General features: G+C 44.9%; 1 protein-coding gene across 8 annotated transcripts in view; it reads left to right on the plus strand.

The window, feature by feature from the left end:
- The window catches only part of UCKL1 (uridine-cytidine kinase 1 like 1), a 378,995-nt gene that overhangs the window by 316,986 nt on the left and 37,695 nt on the right, over positions 1-24,314 (plus strand). For 5 of the 8 annotated variants that reach the window (XM_069650849.1, XM_069650852.1, XM_069650856.1 and 2 more), the window contains exons 8-10: positions 1,254-1,273; positions 5,769-5,867; positions 8,312-8,405. The exons of 1 other annotated variant lie outside the window; for it this stretch is intronic. In XM_069650849.1, coding sequence (XP_069506950.1) covers positions 1,254-1,273; positions 5,769-5,867; positions 8,312-8,405 — 213 coding nt within the window. The remainder of the gene's footprint in view (positions 1-1,253; positions 1,274-5,768; positions 5,868-8,311; positions 8,406-24,314) is intronic. 2 more of the 8 variants (XM_069650850.1, XM_069650854.1) reach the window with 2 other exon arrangements.

Consider the following 24,314-nt stretch of genomic DNA (forward strand, 5'->3'; position numbering starts at 1 on the left):
GAAATTGGGTCAGTCGGTGTCAAAACAAACCATATCACGTTGGATTGTGCTTTGCATTTCAGAATGCTTCAGATTGGCGGGCAAAGACCCACAAGACCCACCAGAATGTTTAAGGGCCCATTCCACCAAAGGCATAGCCTCTTCGACATCCCTTGAAAGAGGTGTTCCCATAAAATCTATTTGTGAAGCAGCAACTTGGTCATCGCTGCAAACTTTTTCTAAATTCTATAGTCTGGATGCTTCATAGTCTAAAGAGCTTGCTTTCGGTAAAGCAGTGCTATATTCGGCCATATAATAATATTAAAAATCTACTCCCTCCTCCAGAGAGCTTTCTACACTGCTTTGGGATGAGGAATACGTTGGAGGACACAATCCATTCGAAGAACAAGTTGCTTACCAACTGGTAACTTTCTTTCGACTGGATATTCCTCCAACGTATTCCTCATCGCCCTCCCATCCTACCCCTCTGTAGATTCTCTGGGTTATTGCCACTTAAACTATCGCAAGGCTGACACCTGGCTACCTACACTATCCATACAACAGAGCAAGAGGAGGAAAAACAGAACTGAGGCTAACGGGCGCCGCGCGTGCTACTTGTATACCCGATGACGTCCCCATCGACGGAGGCCTCCGAGGGACCTCGACTCAACAACATTGACGCAAAGTGTCCTCTGCCGAGAAAAAATTTCCGAAGCAGCTAAAGCTGGATGGAATACATCTAAGATGACGAATACGTTGGAGGAACATCCAGTCGAAAGAACGTTACCAGTTGGTAAGTAACTTGTTCATCTGAGTGTGAAAACGTATAGAGAATAAGGGGTTCAAGAACTCCACAGGGGTAAGGACATACTGTTATGAACTGTGGAAGGGGCTGTGTGATCTACCTGGTTGCGTGCTGGAGAGTGACTGAGATAGGGGATGGAAGTGACAATGAAGCCATGTCTCCATACTTTGCCCCCCCAATGTTTGCCCCCATGCCACATCAGCTGCTACTTCACCATCTGATTCCCAAAATGTGCCTATACAATTGTGATGTTTTTCAACCTGTAAACATTTCATTAATGCTTTAAATGTTGTATATTGGAATAATAACAAGGTCAATCCAAAATAGAGATTTGCCACAAAATGTCAAATGTACAAAACGATTGAATCTGCGCCTTGCCATTGTGGTGATTGGCGGTTTGTGTTATTCTGTTCTGGGAACCTGCTGTCCATCACTGCACCTTCTCCAACCACGAACTCATGCCGAGTAGAGGAAGCTGCGCTGGAACATGTGAGATCACGCCGCAGGCCTTGTTTCACCACTAGACGTGTGCTTGCCTGCTGCATGCCTGTGTGTGCCTGTGCGGGCGAGCTCAACCCTGAGCATGCGTGTGTGTTGTGTGGCATGTCTGCTAATGAATGAGGACTTGCACCCGGACTGCCAGCTGTGTCAGAATTCCTAGCAGGAGCTGCATCCGGGAGGGTGCATGCCCACTTCCCTCACATGGGGCCATGCCTTGCTTTCTGCTGCGGGCACCCCATGTGGCACTGTGCGGGTTATTCACTTGCCCGAGGTGGGCCATGCCCAAGCATCTACCGATGATAAAACAGACTTCACACTAGAAATACACATGTTAAAGTTACATTGTACAACAGTTACCTTGCAAACACCATTTCTTATCACTTCCTATTTGTTTTACAAATAGGGACTCGTTTTTATTTTTAAAAAGTGGTAATTGCGTGCAAGAGACTGCATACATTTGCAATTTGGCCCCCTCTGGGTAATGTCCATCATTTGTATGCCATGTGTAAAAAAATAATTTAAAAAAATAGTATTAAGACGGGTGAAATCACCTTATCACCCTTTGTAATGCAGAAAGTGTGCATGGCGCATGCCATTTACGCATGGCAGACATAATTCCTAGTGGATTCCTGTGAATCTGGTTGCTTTCGTTATGTGCTAATAAAAGGCGGATTCCATAGGAATCCAATGCTTCCATACGCCAGCATCACATCGAAATGCTGGCATAAATGTGGTTCGTTTTTGCAGGCGGTGGGGAACCCCACGCCACCAGCAAAAATTTTGAAAATCACGCAGATCTCAAACTATGTGTTAGATTTGGCACGACTCTTCTTCTTATCCGTTTTTAACATTCTGGAGCACTCTAAAATGAACACAAAAATGTCTGAAATGGTGGTGTTTTTACCCGTAACATTTGAAAATATCACACTTATTTAGCCCCCCTCCCCCCCCCTTTTTCTCCCACTCCCAAACACTTTGCCCACACATTCTAGGACCAGAGTTTGTTTGTATTACTGTACAGGTGCTTGAATATGTTGGAAAGGCCGCATAACAGGATGAAATAACTCTTTCACTCATTGGGCGAAGTTCATGTGCTCTTGCTTGGGTCACTTCAAAACCCTATAACTAAACATTTACATGAGCAAAGACGCTTCCTTGTGCAGCCAGAACCCGCTACATGCCATTCAAAGTGCGTCGCAAAATGGAGCCTCGCCTGTAGTTTCCCAAAATTGTGGTTAACGGGCATTTGCAACTGTTATTGCTCTCACGAGATTTCTGATGCAGCAGACCCGCCCCTTGTGCACTCCTTGTGCACTCGACAAGAAGTCCCAGTACATGTAACAGCTCCCTAGATCACACACTTACCCCCACACAAGCATTACATCTAATTGCATCTGCAACTCATCCAGAACAGAACTGCAAGACTTGTCCTTGGCCTCAAGCCCTGGGGTCGTCGTATCTCTCCAGCTCTGAAATCTCTGCATTGGCTCCCAGTGGCTACAAGAATTAAGTTCAAAACCCTCTGCATTGTCCACAAGGCCTTCTGGGGCTGGGTCCTCAATACCTCCAACTCTCTCTCTTCATAAATACCTTATTTCTCGAGCTCTTCGCTCCTCCACCTCCAAATCCCAAATCCCTCAGTGTCAGTTGCTTCTCCAAGCAACAAGTTGGTGGTAGATCTCTTTCTTTGGCTGGGGCCTCTCTCTGGAACAGCCTCCCTGCATCTCTGAAACTTGAGGAGAACCATCTTCGGTTTCGGATGCACCTCAAGACCTTCCTCTTTGCTTCTGCCTTTGATCTTCCTCTCCCCTGCTGATCTGTCTCTGATTTTCGGGCCCAGGTCCCCGCCCACCCAGTCACACACCCACAATGTCTCTTGGCAACCCTTGCACTTCGGTCTGTATATGTAACCCTACAGTCACCTTACCTGCACTTACCAGACACCCCCTGTCTGTGCTTTAACCTTGCACTTGCCAACTTGCTGGCTGCACTACCAGTTGTTTTATCCTTGCTCAGAACTTTCCACTTCTCCCCTCTCCCTTGCACTGGCCCCCTTCCCTATCCCCTGCACTTGCGCGTCCTCAATGTCACTGGGCATAGTAAGATTGTTGTTTTGTCCTCCCTTGTCGCCCCCCCCCTTGCCTCGTCGTACTGTATGAACGCAATACAAATAAAATATCATATCATATCAATTTAAGGTGTCGAAAATCACACAAGTAAAGGACAGGGTGGACTTGGGCGCGGGGGGATGGAAGGGACTGGCTAATAGGATTGCAATCCCACTGGTTAGCAAATGATGAACACTCGCCGAAAGGCTAAGTTCACATACTACAGGGATTGAACTTGTCAAGTGTCACACACCGGGGCGTTGCTAGGGGGGGGGCTAAGGGGGCTCTAGCCCCTGATCTTTTGGTTGTAGCACCGGATAGAATCTCAGGAGCTACAGCCAAAAGACTAGCTAGCCCCCAGTCCCAACAGTTCTAAAATCAGCTTAGCCCCAGGTCATTTCCAGACCTAGCAACTCCCCTGGTCACACAGGACGTCTTGTTCGTGCCCATATGTCAGGGCATGTCACCCATTCACAAAAGTGGATAGTCTGTCTCTTTTTCCCCATGCACACATATCTAGAGCAAGACATGAGGTTGGTAGTATGTAACCACTGCATCCCTCTAAAAGACCTTCATAGGGAGTTACTAGTATCAAGCCCCCGGTGCACTGCATTACATGTATACATATCAGAGAAATGTGCACTAACAGTGTCACTGTGCATGCATCACCCATGAATAAAAGCAAACAAAGGAAAGACCTTAGAGCAGATTCCTGACAAAGGACACAGTGACAAGTAATGTAACAATACTGCCATGGAGTATGGCAATTGTGCTCCATAATATGCCAGTGTTGCTACAGAGTAGCCCAAAGTGCCCATTATGGCAGAGATAATGTCGAGTGGCCGTTGGATATGCCCAGTGTTGCCAAAGCACACGCCTCATGTCCCATAGACTATTGCCAGTCTTCTAGGGGAGTTGCCCATTGTACCATAGAATGTGTTGCCTTGTGCCAGAGCATTTCTATCCGGTGGAGAGAGGCTAGACACATGAATGCTGTATGTTTGCACTGAGGGAACAAGACTTGCAGGAGCGAAGGGCTCGATTGGCCCACTAGGCAGTCCCCCAAAGCAGTAGCAGCAGCAGCTGGAAGGGCATGGTTGGAAGCACCTGAGCACAGGCGCTTAGTTCTATGGAGGTTCTTGATGGTTCAAGATCCCCAGCCTCCCTTCCGCCTGAGCCCACGCTTACCCATTCCATCCATAGTAACTCTTTCTCTCCTGTGTGTGCGTGCGTGTATGTGTGTGTGCGCATCTAAAATCGTAAATAAATAAATATGAATCATTTGTAAAAGTTTTCTCTCCGTTTGATATAATACCAGTTGCCTTTGTGAGCATGCTCTCATGGTTGGTTTGTGTCCGCCTTCCTCTCCAGTCATAAGGAAATCCACCCGAGCACCTCTACCACTGACAGCTCTGCCATAGGTACACATGCGTATTCACGTATTTATAAGACCCTACAGGACCCCGTAGTGCCCGAGACTGCCTCTTCTGCTGCACCTGGTGCACATTCCATGTCATTCCCGCTCGATTTCACAGGGCCTTGTGTTTGACCTGCTGCTAGTTCCTGAGGGATATGACCATGCCTGGTAACATGACTTGCTTTGCTAACTAATGTAGATTTCAAGGCATCACTGCAGAATCCAAGATTCAGAAAAAAAAACCTCTCTTAATCCAAATGCTAAATTTCCAAAGCTCCTTCATGATCCTTGGGTTGTACCTGATTATTTCGGAGCCGAAAATTTAGAATCCGAAAGTCACATACATCACCCCTGCCGCCATCCCCACGCTGGCCTGTGTCATCGGAATTTTGCTATCCATTTTTTTTAATCCTCCAGATTTCGCGAAAGACCTGTGCAGCTCTGCTTGAAGGATGATCTGTCCTCCATAGCATCTGCATGGATGTCTCTGCAGTCCCTGCATGGCAAGAGAACAGGGCCTTAGCTGCATACACAAGTGAGCTGGGGAAGCCGGGGCAGTCTCTGCTCAGCTTATGCTCTCCATTCTATCTGCATGCACTTTTCCGGGGGTTCCTGGTGGGTCTCACAGTGCCCGACAACCTCCATGCTGTCCGTAAACAGACCTGCGAGGGGCTAAGTGGGTGTCCTGCAGCAGCTTCTAGTTCCGACTATTCCACACACGCGTCCGTGCAGGTTCCTGCGGGATGCCACGCTGCAGACCATGCACTCCTGCTGGGAATCGCAGTGCAGCAGACTGTCAGTGTGGAGGTGTTGCTGGGCTTCATGATAGAAGGTGGATCTGGCTTCTCCTGAGCCATGCTCTGGTGTTTCTGCACACAGCATGCCTTTTTCAGTGGGGCACTCGCATGGGGGGCTTCAGCCAGGGCTGCGTCAGCTTTTCTTTGTCTTCCCTTCTCAGGGCGGCTCTGGCCTCTGCTCACCAGTTCCAGCCACTACCGCGGACCCTGAGTGTCCTGAAGAGCACACCACAGGTGCGAGGCATGCACACCATCATCAGGTATGGATCCAAAGCCCACTGTCAGCCCTCCGGCGCCACCTTGTTGACAGTCCAAAACTCCCATAAGCAGTGGAAGTCTTCACCACTTCTGTCGCTGTCTCCTGATACTCAGCCAAATAGATCAAGGATCAGCAGGGAGTGCGAATGCTGTTTCCACATATGGGAAGAATTCTGATGTAAAATTCGCATACCCTTAGATACCTATACACCAATGTGTCCTTCTAGAGACTCGGGGTCCTCGGAAACAGGCATGCAGTGTCCTGCTTGCTCAGTTTAGCAGTTTGCCTTTTGCTTCCTCTTCTTGCCATGTTGACCTTTTGATCTTTATGATGCGAGGAAAAAGAACCAAATGGCGCCACCATGTTCCATGTACAGCTTTGTGATCACCGGAGGCAGACATGCACGTCAAGGGGCAGATTATAATCCGGGCTACTTTTGATAGGATAAGTGACATCCACCAGCTTCAGCCATTATAGTAGATGGGATTTCAAGTGTCATTACCAGCAGCAGGGAACTGTGTGGCAGGTTTCTGCGTGAGCTTACCAGTGGAAAGCTGCAGTAGTTGGTGGCATTTCAATGACATTATAAACAAAGGCCACATCCTTTGGCAGGTTTCTAATTAAATCACTTCTAACAGCCACAGTCCTTGCTGGGATTAAAATTGCATTGCTAGTTGACCCAACTGGTTATAGTTTCTGATCACTAAAGGACATGTGGTCATGTTATTAGGTCATACGTTGATACAACTCCTCAGGGTTTTGCCCACTAGTTGACAGTTCAGGGGCAACATGTTTGTCTTGGAAGCAAGACAACGCAGCGCGTTATAAAAGACTAATTATAATTATAATAGAGGCCATGTTAGTGGGTCAGAAGTTGACCCAGTTGATCATGGTTTGGCCGCTAGTTGAAATGAGTGCTTTTATTTTTGATCATACAGTGGTCATTTTTGTAGGTAATTATTTCATAATCTTTGATCTTGGATTTGGGTCACTAATTGATGCGATTGGACATTGCTGTGTTTACTAATGGCTTTATTGGTTATGTTTTGGGTCATCAATAGATTTGCTCATGGTTGTCAGTCCCTAATTGGAATTATTTGGTACATTGGCTTGGGTTCATTTAATTCCAAAATGGATTTTGGTTTGGACCTATACTTAAAAAAGCTTTAGTAGGGATTTTGGTCACTAATCCAAGGCAGGCCACAATGACTGAGACCTCTGATACTTCCGGTCTCGATTCACGCGGCCTCTTTACCATGCTTCTTGCTACCCCAGTCACAAATGGCCAGCCCAACTGTCATGCTAAGCAATATTAAAATGACTCCTCACCATTTCTACCGGTTTCCCACTGCTTCTGACATTACACGTCCTTGTGACTCTGGTACTTTAATTGGATCATTTGCTGAAAGCCCAGATTCTTTATAAGACTCTTCTTTTAATGAACTTTTGCCACCAATGTGAGAAGCCTTCTACTGCCAACGATCAAGCTAAAATAGCTGGTTCTATGCAGCCCTGCCAAGATGGTTCTCAGTAACGCTGTCGCTCTTTTTGCCATAGCCCAGAAAAATATACATTTGCACATTACTTCAATCCTGCTCAGGAGAGTAGTCCAGCTCAAAGTACAAAGCACAAATCCTCCGAGTAAGAGTGCCAACAGACACATGTTTCTGCCTCACTGGGCATCATCAGTGATGTGCAAGAGGGCGAGTAGGCCAAGAGAGCAAAGGGACCCCTCTAGCTTATCCTGCCCGTTTAGGCGAACCCCCCACCCCCAGCACCCTCCGCGTGTTCCAAAGTTAGACAACACTGCGAGAGATCCTCTATTCTGAATGGACAAAATCTAAAAATAAGCACCCCATGCTTTGGGCTGCTATCCAGTGAGGAGATCCTCATCATATTCTGTTGGACCCATTTATCCCAGTGGGTCTTTGGCGCCTGCTCGCTGCATGCTGTCGTTGATGTGAAGCATAACAAAATGACAGAGGGGCCTCTTTTATGTCACTATGTTTTCTGGAAGTTTGAGGACATTAAAGACCCACCAGGACCTCAAAACTGTGTTCTTCTTATGTTGTGTAAACCATATACAATGCTGGTTTGACATCTCTGCAGACCCCCAATGAACATGCTTGCTTTATTCGGGAAGGCTGTTTTTTCCGCTGGGACAGAAAGGCAATGAGGAGTAGTGTGTGTAACTCTTCCAGGCAATGAGGAGTAGTGTGTGTAAGTCTTCCACAGCTCAGTTGCTTGTCCTACGACAATTTGGCAGTGAGCGAAGAACCATCGGCCCACTTTGTACATTTAAGATTGCCTTGCTTTGAGTCCCCTCTTGACCATTTTAAAGATAAGAAACATCACACACTATCTAAGAGCCTTTTCTGATTCTACTCCTGGGGTGAAGGAATTGTTCAAGCTGTAACCGCCTTTCTCTCTGTCTCTCCTTCGCAGGAACAGGGAGACCAGCCGCGATGAATTCATCTTTTACTCCAAGAGACTGATGAGGCTGCTGATCGAGCATGCGCTGTCCCTGCTTCCGTTTCGGGTGTGTAGTCCGTGCCCTGGGTCTGCAGTGTGCTCCAGTCTAGGAGTGTGGCTTACCCCCTGAATCTGTGGTTACTGTATCGGCTGCACTGATGCTTCCTTTCCTAGGAAGCTGACCCAAGTGAATAACGCCTGCCTGTGTCTGCTGTGTATGTGCAAGTTCACTTTCAGGGTAGTTCAGTCATGCACACCCTCCCATTTCCTCAGGTTGACTAATGCTGTGCCCAGTCACACTCTTATAACTTCACAATTGACCACTTGAGCAAATACTTACTCCCACGTTTCCTTGGAGGAGCTCGTTTAGTTGAACGTTCTCTCTATAGAGCCTACAGTGTCACCCATAACACACTCTTTGCTTCACCCGCACCCCCATCTACTCGAGTGTGCTTGCTCTCCATTGATCAGTCAGTAATTCCTCCTCGGTACACTTTGCTCACGTATTACCTTCCCTCTTTCGCTCTTGCGCACCCATCCCACCTGGTAAATTCACACACACCCTCAGAACCTACGTGCTTGGTTCTCACGCAGCTGCTCGCAGCCCTCTCTGCGGTCCTCATGACGATGTTCCATTCCTAAATTATCCCCACACGATGCACGCAGTTATGTCTCTTATTCTTTATTGCTTTGTGCATGCCTGCAGTATATGTGTGTGTGTGTGTGTGCTGTTTTTTGCAATGCCACTTAGAAAGTCTGCAAAATTCAATGGCCATGCTTCTCTGCCCACCGGGGTGGTATGATCATAACATGCCAGCACTGAATTCATTAATTGCACTGGCTCTCATTGGGTGGGCAGATGAAATGAAATGCACTGTGTATGGCACCCCGTCTCTTTAGCTTTCATACGCGCGCACTTATTTGGCTGAAACTCACAGCGCACCCCTTTGGCTCACACACGCAGCTCTGCCTTAACTCCCCCTTTCCACCCTTCGTTTGCTTGACTTATAGCCAATGTAATGTGCCCTATGTCCCTCCCTTCGCAATAGGGGAGAATTCCCGGATCCGCAGGCAGTCCTGGAAAGGGCAATTGATATAATCTCTCTCTTTTAGAATGTTATCAGGGGTCCACTATGCGTCGTGCCCTCTATGTGACGGTCCTGACTCCCCCACATATGTGGGTCACAATCCACCACACCAATTTTTTTATTTATTTGCAGGTGCACCCAGTCAACATGGCTGTCGCCTTCCCTTTTTCCAAGTACATGTCTTTTGTCACATGCCATTTCCTTTTTTTGGGGGGGGGGTTAGTTTTCTCTATTCTGCTTGGAGTGAATAGCCCACATTTGTATGTGCTGTTGCCCCCTCTCACACATCCTGTACAGTCGGGTTCAGGAAATGCATTGTTGTTTCCGCCGCTTCCGAAAGGCTGACCCACACAGAGCCTGAGTGACTGGTCTTGGAGAGGTGCATCAGGTAAGCATCCGATACCACAGGCAAAGGAAGATGTCATCATGGCGTGGAAGCTGTCAAACATAGGTAAAGGGGATTCAGTACAGAGTAAGGTAGTGGAGCCAGCTTTGGATTTTAGTGACCCCTTCTTGTTTCGAGGACCCCAACTGTCCGATTAGGAGAGCACGCTTCCCCTTTCCAAGTGGGATTCTTGTGTTATGTCATGACTTCTTCAGGCAGGGTAGTCAGGATGGTACCACAACTTCGGTGTCCAGAAGAGCACCCAAGGTTTTCTTTTTGTCGATCGGGCATCTATAAGTGCCAAACACACTCATCCTGTGTGTATTGCTTCTGCAAGACCACAGTCTTCAGTGGAGGGTCTAGCTTCTTCTACAGTCCCCATACCGAACCATCAACACCAGCAGTGCCGAAGGCTTTTTAGTCTCAGAGAAAGCAAGTTCTCTATTCTGCTGCTGTAGGTACTGAGCAGTCTAGGATTGGTACCAAAACCACTTTCTGCTCTTCCTCCTCCCGACAAGAAGTGTAAAATGTATGCAAAAGGTGGACTGAAAGGAGGGAAAGGTAGTGAAACAGCTTTTTGTTCTCTACCACAACTGAAAAGACCATGCGACTTCAGGCAGTGATCCATGTGTACACCCGTATGGAGACGTACATCTGCCGTTATCCATGTGTACACCCGTATGGAGTGGTACATCTGCCGTGATCCATGTGTACACCCGTATGGAGTGGTACATCTGCCGTGATCCATGGGTACGCCCGTATGGAGAGGTACATCTGCTGTGATCCATGTGTACACCTGTAGGGAGAGGTAAATCTTCCGTGATCCTTGTGTACACCTGTAGGGAGAGGTAAATCTTCCGTGATCCTTGTGTACACCCGTAAGGAGAGGTAAATCTGCCGGGATCCTTGTGTACACTTGCATGGACAGGTAAATCTGCTGTGATCCATGTGTACACCGCTATAGAGGGGTAAATCTGCCGTGATCCATGTGTACGCCCGTATGGAGAGGTAAATCTGCCGTGATCCATGTGTACGCCCGTAAGGAGCGATAAATCTGCCATGATCGATGTGTACGCCCCTATGGAGCAGTAAATCTGCCGTGATCCATGTGTACACCCCTATGAAGAGGTAAATCTGCCGTGATCTAAGTGTACACCCGTATGGAGAGGTAAATCTGCCATGATCCTTGTGTACACACTTATGGAGAGGTACATCTGCCGTGATCTATGTGTACACCCGTATGGAGAGGTAAATCTGCCATGATCCTTGTGTACACACGTATGGAGAGGTAAATCTGCCGTGATCCATGTGTACGCCTGTATGGAGAGGTAAATCTGCTGTGATCCATGTGTACACCCCTATGGAGAGGTACCTCTGCCGTGATCTATGTGTACACCCGTATGGAGAGGTAAATCTGCCATGATCCTTGTGTACACACGTATGGAGAGGTAAATCTGCTGTGATCCATGTGTAAACCCCTATGGAGAGGTAAATCTGCTGTGATCCATGTGTACACCCCCATGGAGAGGTAAATCTGCCATGATCTATGTGTACACCCGTATGGAGAGGTAAATCTGCCATGATCCTTGTGTACGCCTGTATGGAGAGGTAAATCTGCTGTGATCCATGTGTACACCCCTATGGAGAGGTACATCTGCCGTGATCTATGTGTACACGCGTATGGAGAGGTAAATCTGCCATGATCCTTGTGTACACACGTATGGAGAGGTAAATCTGCCGTGATTCATGTGTACGCCTGTATGGCGAGGTAAATCTGTCGTGATCCATGGGTACGCCCGTATGGAGAGGTACATCTGCTGTGATCCATGTGTACACCCCTATGGAGAGATAAATCTGCCGTGATCATGTCAACACCCGTATGGAGCGGTAAATCTGCTGTGATTGTTGCGCACACCTCTATGGAAAGTTAAATCTGCTGTGATCATGTGTACACCCGTATGGAGAGGTAAATCCGCCGTGGTCCATGTGTACACCTGTATGGAGCGGTACATCTGCTACTTTTTCCGGTCCATGTTTTAACCTTTCTATTCCACTCGCATTGTAGTCAGGCAAATATGCCACTCGCTCCTTAGGTCTCACCATAGAACATAAGGTCATCATCTTCTATCAGGAGTCCTTTCTTTCAACATCCTCCACTTCCTGTACCTCAGCAACCTGCCTTTTCCACTAACGTGCAGATCTATGGTTAATTAATGCATGTGTAACACCACTGATTCTGCCTCACCATACACCTTCTGTGGTTAATGCAGCTTCTTCTCCTGCCCAAATCAGAGGATAAACACTCATCACGCAAATCTCCTCAAGCGCTTTCGGGGGCCTACTGGTTTGCACATATATCTCCCCGACATTGCTCCTCCCTACCACTACTGAATGTTCTATGATACTCCTCCTTTGCTTCTCTGACAGGCAAAATTGCTTTGATGCCATAACCTATGGCAGGAGGCAAAGAAAAATTCAAGATAACATATATCCATACACAAAAAATCTGCTTGTTATTCTGGCTTCGAGACTCCTGAGGGCCTGCACTTGTGCAAACCCTGCCTATCTATAACACTCTATGTGCAGGTAGTGTCCTGATCATCCTGGTGATGGCCTTGCTGTGGTCCTCCAGTCTAATTTTAATTGCTCGTTGCTCCCGCTCACCCATGATATTAATATGGAGGCCATGATTATTTGTGCCTCCATATCCGCTTCTAAATCTTTGCACTTCCTTCTTGTTTACTGCCCTCGTGGATATGATTTGCAGTTCTGCTCAGTCTTTCTCAATCTCGCAGCAAATTTAAAACTTTGCTGATTTCTTTATACTAGGCGTCTTCAATCTAAATGCCATTCAGAAATCTGAAGGCTTGCTGGACAGTTTTTTGTCCGCCATGTCCGATCTCGCCCTTCAACAACTAGTCATAGGTGCCACTTACGTTTTAGGTAACACACTTGATGTCATCTTTTTGTCTACTGCTCTCATTAGGACATTTCATTCTTTTAAAGTCCTTTGGACTGACCACTTTATTATACAATTTATTATTTTGCCTCCGACCCCTTCTGTTTCGGCTGTCTTGCCCAGTCCATCGAAACGTAAATGGCACTCTGGTGATGTAACTAAGGTCGTGGATTCTATCACTACCTCCTGTACCACTGTTAATTGTGATTTTGTTCAGCATTTATCATCCTTTAACAATAAAGCTGACCAATTAGCCCCCTTAAAACCATCTAAAGCACATGCTTGTTTGTCGGAGGCCGGGTTCCCCACCGATCTGGTGGTATTGCAGCTCCGCCAACAGCAAGCAGAGAGGAAATGGCGCTAGCTAAAGCTCTTTTTCATGGCACTACTCGTACATACCACCAAGCCATCTTTGAGACCAAGCACCGCTATTTTACCAATAAGATCGAAGCTGCTCTAAAACAGCCTAACAAACTTTTCCAAGTTGTTTAGTCTATTTCATCTCGCACAACTATTTCCAATTCAGTTTCGCTCTCTCTGGCGTTATGCGATTCACTAACATCTTTCTTTACAAACAAGATTGATCTCATCCGGCAAAACATTTCTTCCTCAAATGAATCTCGCGGCCCCTATTGGGCCTGCTTTTATGTCAATTTCCTCTCACGCTTGGACCTCCTTTGCTTTGTTTAATTCTAATGACATTATTCAAGCCACTAATACGTTAGTCAGCCTCCCCTTTAGATCCCATTCCTCTGTGTATTATCAGATCTATTATGCTGGAAATCGGCTCTTTGCTGACTGATGCAGTGAATCGCTCATTGCCACAGGTTTTATCCCGTCCATTTTGAAACATGCTCTTGTAATTCCACTATTAAAAATACCTTCTCTAGACCCCTTGCTATCTGCTATTGCCCCATTTCTCTTCTCCCCTTCTTTTTGAAATTGTTAGAAAATCTTGTTACTCCTCTTCTATACTTGTTCTTTAAGAACTTCTGGACTTTTTTTAATCTGGTTTTCGTCCTGGCTGGGGTACGGAGTCAGTTTTGGTGTTAGTTGTGGACGACCTAGCCCGGCATTCTGACCGGGGTGGCATTGGTGCACTGATTCTTCTTTATCTATCAGCGGTGTTCCATACTGTCGACCAGTTAGCTGTGGTTGGGATCTCGGGCTCAGTATTGGCCTGGTTTCATTCCTTCGTAGCCAACTGCTCTGTCTCTCTCCTTACCACCTTTCCATTCTTCTTCTATTCCTGTCACTTGCTGAGTCCCTCAGAGCCCAGCTCTTTCTCCAATTCTGTTAAATGCATATGTGCAACCCTTAGCCAAACTCATCCAGTCCTCTACCTTTTGCTGCTACACATATGCCGGTGACACTCAAAATTGTGATGGCCGTCGGAAACTGGATGAGCCAAAACTGGCTCAAATTGAACGGTATGAAAACCAAGGTTTCAGTGATTGGCCCTCCATTGGCGGTTTCCTACTGGACGCCCGACTTCTGGCCTCTCACCCATGGTCCTTTCCCTCAACCTGTCCCGGTTATTAAAGATGTAGGCGTTAAAATCTCTGCTTCCCTTTCATAGCAAAACAAATCAGCTCAGTCTGTCAAATAGGCAACTTTAAAAATCAAAGTGCCGCGGAAGGTTCTTGCGAGCCCCAGTGGTAGCGTCCTCTGTATTTGGCACGCTGGACTACTGTAATGCTCTTTTCCTGGCCCAGCCTGCTTACCTCCTTAATAAACTGCAGGTACTTCAGAATTCTACCGCCTGGGCCGTTTCTGGGCTTTCTTCGTTTGAGCACATCCCGTCTGTTCTTTGCAGTCAGCATTGGCAGCTCACTGACCATCAAATGAAATTGAAATCTTTGTGTATTGTGCACAGCGCCTTTTATGGTCTCGGCGCAGAGTGCCTTCAGGCCAAATTCTGCCGGTACCTCCCTAATAGACTAGGGAGAGAAAAGCCCTCCTGTTGCGCTTCTCGAGGTTGAATTAAATACTCAAACAAAATTGTTCAGATTCTTTTTAGTTGTATTTAAATTGTAATTCTGACCAAAAATTGACACATTTACGTCCAAAAGTGAAAAAAATGTTTGTTAAGGCAAAAATAAATGGAGGCTTTTAGGACAATGTGAAATCTTGAGTTGTTTTCACTAAGATTTGGTCTTTATCCTTTGAGAAAGTCCTTAGTTGAATGCACTAGGTCTTGTTTGTAAGTTGAAATAAATCCTTGTTTTTGGGATCTTTATTGGTTTGGAGTCCTTAGTTCACTTCACTAAGTCTCATAGGTTGAGAAGGTCTTTGTAGGCAGAAAAGTCCTCGAAAAAATGTTAGTTCCTCAACACGTGTTTCTCCACCGCACGGTTGCAGTGGTTCTTCAGGAGGAATATGGGATGAGGTAACAAAGGGTGTCTGAGAGGAAGAGGGAAATTGTGGTTAGTTTGAGCAGTGGGTCTTATGCTGATGGTTCTAGGTGGTAAAAAATCTCAAGAACAATCCTGAAATTACCATAAATCATCAGATAAAGGTGGAAACATAGGGTTACTCAACACTGATGACTACATACAAATGGCACTAACCCATTTAAGAGACCGCAACTGTTATGAAATAATTAATGACAACCCATTCATTAAAATTGGAGAAAGATGGCAAATCATGAGTAGTCACTGGAAAGATTTAGAACTACTCAACGAAGAAGAATATCAGTATATGATCACAACACATCCCATAACCCCACCAATCTATTTTTTACCAAAAATCCACAAAAAATTCACCAATCTACCACCAAGCAGACCTATCATCACTGGTATCGGATCTATCACAGAACACATCTCAGAGTACATAGACCATCAGCTTCAACCATTGGCAAATTCATTGGCATCCTACATCAGAGATACCACCCACATCATTCAACTTACCGACAATATACCTTGGAACAAAGACTACTGGCTGATAACCATGGATGTATAACATTATACACAAGTATTCTGCATGATAAAGGACTCACAACCACAGAATACTTTTTGAAAACCCGTTCTATTTCACTCAATGATCACAACAACATGATCCTAGAAATGTTACAATTCACACTATAGAACAATATCTTCACTTTTCAACAAAACTCTTTACCGGCAAATACAAGGCACAGTCATGGGCGCAAAATACGCCCCATCATACGCCAGTCTCTATATGGGTCATTTTGAAATAGAATTCGCCGGGCAACATCCTTCATTTACCCACCTCAACAATATAATTTTTTGGGCCAGATACATCAACGATATTTTCTTGATTTGGAACGGGCCACTGTCAGTATTTAAAGAATATTTCAACTATCTGAATCACAACACCTACAATTTAAAATTAACCACAGAACACAGCCACAACTATCAATTTTTTGGACATCACCTTTTATATTGAAAACGACGCCATCTGTACAACGCTCTATACCAAACCAACAGCCGTCAACAGTATACTTCATGCCTCAAGCAGCCACCCAAACATATCATTCACAATATACCCTATGGTGAGATTCTAAGAGTCAAAAGGAACTGTACCAAAACAGAAGATTTCAAACAAAAAGCAACAATAACAGTGAATAAATTTATCTCAAGAGTATATCCCACCAAACTTGTCAAAATCAGTTATCAGAAATCACTAACCAGGACCAGAAATCATTGCTACAAGTGAAATCTAATACCAATATTACTACAACCGATTCAAACAGAACAATCAATTTCATCACAAATTACAGTTCGAACAACTCAACCATTCGGAAAACTCTCCCCAAATACTGGAATATCCTTAAATCAGACTCAGATCTCACGACCATATTGGAAGCTAAACCAACCATTACCTTCAAGAAAGCCAAAAACCTCAAAAATGAATTAAGCCCATCACATTTTGAGTTCGATACTTCCACCGGAACTTCCAATTCACAGACCATGTGGCTTCATAAACCAATCAAAGGAAGCTACAAATGTGGTCAATGCTCCATGTGTAAATATGCGGACAATGCAAGAACTACCATCACCAAACCAAATGGCACCAACTTTACCATTCAACAGTTCATCAACTGCAACAGTAAATTTGTCATTTATATCATCAGTTGTCTCTGTAACAAACTTTACATTGGAAGTACCATCAGAAAACTTAAAACCAGAATCAGTGAACACATTCGGGCAATCACTAACCAAGATACAAGATCACCAATAGCCAATCACTTCATGGAATCACATCAACCCACTCAGATCAGCCAAATCAGATTTTACGGAATTGTCAAACTCAAACCTGCCCCTAGAGGAGGCAACTTGTAACTCAAACTAAGACAACAAGAAGCATGTTGGATCTGTTTAATGGATACCTGCCACACCAGTCTAAACACAGACCAGGAGATATGCCATTTCCTTTAAATCATCAAACCTCATCATTATCACATCTTGTCAATCATTTCTTCAACACCCCACATATTCTCCACCCTTGCAGTAATACCACACACAATTTCTCTGCTTCCTTACTACAATCCATTTTTCTATTGATCCCACCTTCTTTTGAATCATGAAACACTTTATGTACTCTCATTAGAATATTGAGCATGTCTTGTGCCTTCACATCGATCTCCCCCAGTACCTTTATGACTGGAGACCTATATCTCTTGCGACCGAACTATTCATTAAATTGAGACACATGTATCACTTGTGTCCAATAATCATTGTCCGTTCTTCAAACCATGAGGGAGTTTCCCACTACTGAGCAGACCCAGTGCCCAAACATCGTGTCTCTCCGAGTGACTTCACGGCCAGAGACGAAGACTCTGTGAAAAAAAAAATGTCTTCAACCAAATCGGGATATAGACACCAGCCTTTCATAAAACCTCTTTCTCATTCCTAACATCATGTAGGATTGCAAACTGCGGTTTGTTCCAAACCTGATCAATGCCAAGTTACACAATGTTACCTTTCCATATCTACTTTGTTTGCATTTTTCTCATCCAACGGGATACTCCAATCTTAGGCTTTCTAGCTGTATCACGAAAACGCCCAGTTAGCGTGTGCGCAATGATGTCATCGCGTGACAATGTATGTGCGGATGACGTCATTGCGCACACGTCTACGCGTGAAAACGCATTGCCCATAAACACACATCGTTACTCCAACATTGCAGACATCTACGAACGAGAAGTAACACTAGAATCCTAACGGTAAGCAGTATTTCAAGTATTACCCTCTTTATACTCTCTGCTTTTTAGGAACTAGAAAACAACCATTTTCTGGCACTGCAGTGATACTGCATCCATTTATACCTATCTTTTCCTGCCTAACGGCCATGCCTGCCTTCACAAGATTTTGATACAATCTTATGCTCAGTGGGAACTCTAATCACACTTTAAACCTGGCCTGTGCTAATTACCTTTGCTATTTTTGCCAAAAGATACCTTTACTTGCTCACCAGCATACTTTAAGCATTGCTTGCTACTTACCCTTTGTAATTTGATAAAGACACCTCCACTTGTTGACTAAAATTTAAATCATTGCTGCACCTCTAACCAACACAGCAATGTACCACATTTCAAGTATTTGAATGTGTTCAGTTTGAAATGTAAGCACACTTAACATAGTGCCTCTTACTTCTACAGACCAGATCAAACGGAATCTATTCATTCTATCAAAACTGAAGCGAACCAACATCATCAACTAATTTGACTTGACCATAATTTTGTAGGTAAATATTTTCTGTTATATTTACTTACCCATACCACCTAGAACCATCAGCATAAGACTCACTGCTCAAACTAACCGCAATGACCCTCTTCCTCTTCCTCTCAGACACCCTTTGTTACCTCATCCCATATTCCTCCTGAAGAACCACCGCGACCATGCGGTGGAGAAACACGTGTTGAGGAACTAGCATTTTTTCGAGGACCTTTCTACCTACAAGGACCTTCTCAACCTATGAGACTTAGTGAAGTGAACTAAGTACTCCAAACCAATAAAGATCCCAAATCAACAAGGATTTATTTCAACTTACAAACAAGACCTAGTGCTTTCAACTTAGGACTTTCTCAAAGGATAAAGACCAAATCTTAGTGAAAATAACTCCAGATTTCACAGGACCTTCTCAAAGGATAAAGACTAAATCCCAGTGGAAACAACTCAAGATTTCACATTGTCCTAAAAGCTTCAATTTATTTTTGCCTTAACAAACATTTTTTTCACTTTTGGACGTAAATGTGCCAATTTTTGGTCAGAATTACAATTTAAATAAAACTAAAAAGAATCTGAACAATTTTGTTTGAGTATTTAATTCAACCTCGAGAAGCGCAACAGGAGTTCTTTTCTCTTCCTAGTTTGCCCTAGCCCAGGTCAGCCTCTGTGGCATCCCTCTACTGCAGCATCTCTCTCATTACCATTCTGCATCTTTGCAATATTCTCCACTTAGAGCGCCAACACTGTTTCAAAGGCTGAACCTTCTTTTCTATATCCCTAATAGACCTCTATGTTCTGTTTGTAGTTTTTCTAACCAGGTTTCTAGAGTCCATCGCTCTAGAATTGGCGGTCATGCTTTCTCTGTCGCAACTGCATTACTTTGGAATAAGCTCTCTCCCAATCTCCGAACAATTGAAGAGTATTTGCTTTTCTGCCGTTCTGGGTCTCAGTGCCATGATGCCGTCGGATATACGCTGCGCTCTACAAATTCAATTAACATAACATAACAGAGTATTTTGGGGAGCATTGCATGGGATTGGGCGTGTCATGTGACCTTTCAGAATGCTCATTTCCATATTCCTACCTATTGTGGAGCAACATAGGAAGTTTAATTATTTTGCCAGAGATGGTATTTACCCCCAAGTTCAGACGCTTGCCTTTTTGGCCTGAATGCAGCTATACAGGTCTTTTCAAGTGGCCGCTGGGTGGAAGCAGAGTATATTGAACTGCAGGGTGTACACCATTATCTGAATTTGGACAACTGGTTAATGTGGGCTCTTTCTTTGGGTCAACCCTTACTGAGTCTTCAGGAGGCGTGCAACACCTTACCAGACCTGGCATTCGCTCTGAATAAGTAAAAATCATTGGTACTGTTTTTGATGCAAAGGAGTCAGGAAGTTAAGATTTCTTCCTCTGCACAAAGTTTTACCTAGTCAAAATCCTGCAGTGCTTGTTTTGAATCATTCATCTACTGCATTGTGGCGATTTTAGTGGTTGCAGACTTCATGACTTCATATATTCACGGGGTACCTCCAGCAAACCGAGAATAAGACTGGTGCAACCAGCAGGATCTTCCTCTGAACTTACAATAGCATCATTGCCAATAGCACGACCATCATGTTATGTTTGAACTAAGAAGGGTTACTTTTTCTTAGACCTCTATGCGACATGTAGCAGAACTCTGGGATCTCTCCAAAAATCATCAATTTTCAATTGTTGGAGTTTGTTTCAAATGGAACAGTTTTCCTCTTGTCAGAATGGTATAAGTCTTATTTAAACTTCTCCTATGGGACTCAAATGAACTCTTAAGGCGATGCCCCAACCCCATCTATTGGTTGAACACGTTCATGTATGCTTTTCCTCTCATTCTTCTGAGAACTCTTTGGAAATGTAAAGATTGAGGAATTAGTTACGGGTCCCGGTGGTTCAAACCTTGCGTCGCCAGATTCCCGGATATTCCTGTAGGTACCAGTAGTGTTTACTTAGCAGAGAGAGTGCATTCTCTGCTTCTTTACAGCATCTGTGAACTTGGAAGCCTGGTTCCTGAAAAGTCAGGTTAGGTAGACATAATTTCCAAAGGAAATATTGCTATTATCAGCACAGTAACAAAAACGTTGGGCCCAAATTGCAGAAGAGCTGTTAGTTTCGATCTTTTAATTGGGCATTGGAAAAAGAAGATGAATCCTCTTCTTGCAATTCTAGACAGTGGAGATTGCAGTGCAGGAATAAAAGTGGTGGTAACGGAAATGCTGCCACTTTCAGCACACCAACAAATTCTGACTTTAGCGGTAATTTGTAGAAAAAAAACTCTGGAGATTTGCAGGTTTTTCCTCCACACTACCTCCACAGTCCCCCCCCACACTGAATCCTCCAAATCCCTCAATGGACTCCTATAGGACTCCATTAATAGGGACTAACCCTACCTTACAACCGCTCATAATCTGGTAGGTTTACCGCTGATACAAGTGGCTGTAATGATAAACGAGTATGGCGGTATACCTGTGATAAATGCTGCCATGCTCGTTATGAGGCCTCATGTTTTTTTTGTTACTTACCTGGCTGGTACAGGAATTATTGATGATCCCTGTTAGCATTATCTTTCGAGTAGTGCTGTGTGCCTCAATACTCTCGACGATACCTTTATCCTCCACGCAGCAAACTTTCACGTCAATGCAAATTGAATCTGATTTCAGAAGTACCTGTGCACTAACGATTTGCATCCATGTTTTTCTATATTTGGAGCTTTTACCATGGGAAGGAAAACAGTTGTTCTACAATTTTCCACTCCGACCAGTATAATATGTGAGCCCTTGCTCCCCAATAGCTTATTATACCGATAAGATAGTCCATCTCTTTTTTCCTGAAAGTTAATTCCACTGATTTCCATCTAAAAAGGACTTCCTAATTTCTAACGCAGATCCAAACTTTGCAAGGATACGCCTTTTCATTTCTTTGTCGGTTATGGTGGCCTTGCCTCTGGTAAGAAAAGCTACATCGGGGGCTGTTCAGGAGCACCGGTCCATCCTGAACATGTGTATTGTGTCCACATGGACCAGTGCATTGCTTTTTGAATGCTTTAGTCAATTCATGTTTCTTCAAGAACAGATACATCTGTTGACCAAGAGGTTCTTGAACTGGGTTGGCCTCTACTGTCACCCTTCCCATAGCCTTGTTCCCAACCAGTTGATAACTCGGCTGCACAGGGTAGCAAAGTAAGATCAAATGATCTTCATGGTGATTCTTTAAATCTTAGGCGTTGCTAGTTCCCCCTTGACAACACAACCCTACCACCCCCTCTGATCATATGCTTTGCTTCAACCTTATTTACAGTGTTGGAACATCTTCTGGCACTGGTTATGCACCTTGTGATATGCATACACAGGGACTAAACTCGGGCACCGAGGGATTATGTGTGCTCAAGCCTACTGCTAACATTTCTAATGGGGCAGGGCATATTTTCTAATGCTTTTTCTAGGCCTGCCTGTGATTTAGCCGATTCCCATCCAGATGGCGAAAGCAGGACAAGGAATCAAAGTCTACAAACTGCTTGATGGTAGTTTTTCTCAGCTCCCACCCATGCTCTTTATTTCGCTTGATCTCCTCCCTCTCACACGCTCTCCTCTTGCTGTCGTCTTTGTCTCCCCTCCTTTCTCCTCTCTCCACCTTTATATACTTCCCTTTCTTTTTTGTCTCTCCTCTGACTCACCATCTCTTCTTTTTGCTTCTTTCTTTACCCTCTATCTCTCCACCCTCTTCTCTCTTGCCTCATGTTCTCTCTTCCTCTACTCGTTCTCTTACCTTTCTCCCCCTCCCCTTTCCCTGTTCTTTCTTTTTCTCTCACTTTCTCTTTCTCTTGATCTATCTCCTCCCCTTTTCTCTTCTCCATGTTCTCTGTTTCACTCCTCTTTCTCTCTTCCCTTTTTCTCTGTCCTCTACCTTTCATGTCTCTGTCCTCGCTCCCTCTTTTTGTTCTTCCTTTTCTCTTTCTCTCCCCCTTTCTATCTGTCTCTCTCACACAGAAACATACACACACTCTCTCTCCTCCGTTTTCCCTCCCCCTTTCACTCCTCCGTTTCTTACTCCCCTTTCTCGCTCTTCTCCCTCTGACCCTTTTCTATCATCTCTTCACTCTTTCGTCTTTTTTTCTTTTCCTCGTCCCTCCCTTCACCCTTTACTTTCTTTTTCTTCTTCCCTTTCTCTTTTTACCCCATCCTTTCTCGTTCTCCCCTCCCCTCCTTTCATTCTGCCTGTCCTGCATCAAGGGAACTAATGTAATAATATGAGGAAATGCCATCTGGCAAGAGTGTAGAAGCCCTGCCTTTTTAAAAATGGTATTATTAACTAGACACAAAAATGGTATTATTAACTAGACACCCTTTACCTAATCTCCATGCCAAACAACCATGTTCACTACTGCATCAATCCCCCGATCTGCAGCACCTGTTATCCAGTCGCACAGAGCAAGTTCAAAGGTCATGGGTGCCCTTTTGATAGCTGTCGTGACAGCAAAGTCACGTCAGCACAGAGGCTGCATTTAATATCTGCACCTCTGTTCGAAAAACCACATCATTATGTGGAATTACCATACTGGTGGCAGTGTAATCCATCAAGATAAGCCATACCTGAGTTTGGGGTATGGTGGCTGGTAGTTCACATACTTATTAGCGCCACATCTGACTTGAATCATACACATAGCAACACTGTGAACGCAAGTAAGCAGTGGAAGAGTTGTGTCTATTCTAGTCAGACAGCCCATCTCTGCGAGCCAGCAAAACAAGTGACTGAAAGACTCTGGCTCTTGTTTGGTCCTTTGTGACTATGCCTCTTTTGAGCTTTGTGAGGGTGGCATTATCTCCCTCTAGCAGGAAGCCCCTCAACGGGAGTTGTCCTGGGAAACAAGAATTAAAGGGCACACCAGGGTGTTTAATACCAAAGGGCCTTTGATGCTATGGCTCTGAGAAGTAGGCCTGGTTAGTGTAGTCAGGTGGAGCTCAGTACAGTTGGGGATGGATTCCACCATCTTGTGTCCCTCTTTTCCTCTCCTTTATTCCTGTTTTGTATGATGTTAGAATGCAAAGACCACTTGTCACACGGACAGGGATTTGGAACCCTTAAAGCAGGTGTATGTTTGGCCAATCCTCTATGGAATTTTGCCTATAAAAGAGGGGCCTTCCACTCCTTCTTTGATTCACTTCTGGACCACTCAGGCCTCAAGGAAAAATAATTGTTGGACCTCTTTTGGAAAAGTTGAAGTTTCCAAAGCCCTCTTCAAGTGAGGTGAAGATTGAGTCTTCCAAGGCATTGGCAAGTTCTTCTCCTCTACTACTCCCAGGGACATCTGGGTTGACCTGCTGCAGGAGTAAGTCCTGCCTCTCTGCAAGTTACACCAGCATCCGGAACCTCACTGCAGGTGAAGAACCCTGCATGTGTTTGTCAGTCTCCCCTATGTTGGCGGAATGAGAACAAAGACCCTATCTTGCCCCTGTAACCCTGGATTGACACTTAGAGCATCCTGAGAGCCAGGGCAGTCAGGATCCCCGTTTTTTTGCATTGGAACCACTTCGAGCCACCTCCAACCCCTGTCTGACATCCTTCAAATAAACAGGATCCTCGGGTGCTGCTTTTGGCACTCTTGCAACTTCAAACTGTTTCTGCCGGCGCATCCTACCAAGCCAGGCCTGTCACCTCTTTAACTCGAACCACCCCTCATCGTTGGAACTCAATTTGAACCACTGGAAGCATTGCTTCACACATTGACCCAAAACAGTGGTTACCAATGACTGTAACTGGCTCAACATAGGATCATTGTCTCGTTGAACAGCCCATCAGGATCACAGCTTTGAACCACCAC

Source organism: Ambystoma mexicanum, chromosome 3p (assembly GCF_040938575.1).
Source record: "Ambystoma mexicanum isolate Mex_15411 chromosome 3p, UKY_AmexF1_1, whole genome shotgun sequence".
In the NCBI taxonomy this organism is placed as follows: Eukaryota; Metazoa; Chordata; class Amphibia; order Caudata; family Ambystomatidae; genus Ambystoma; species Ambystoma mexicanum.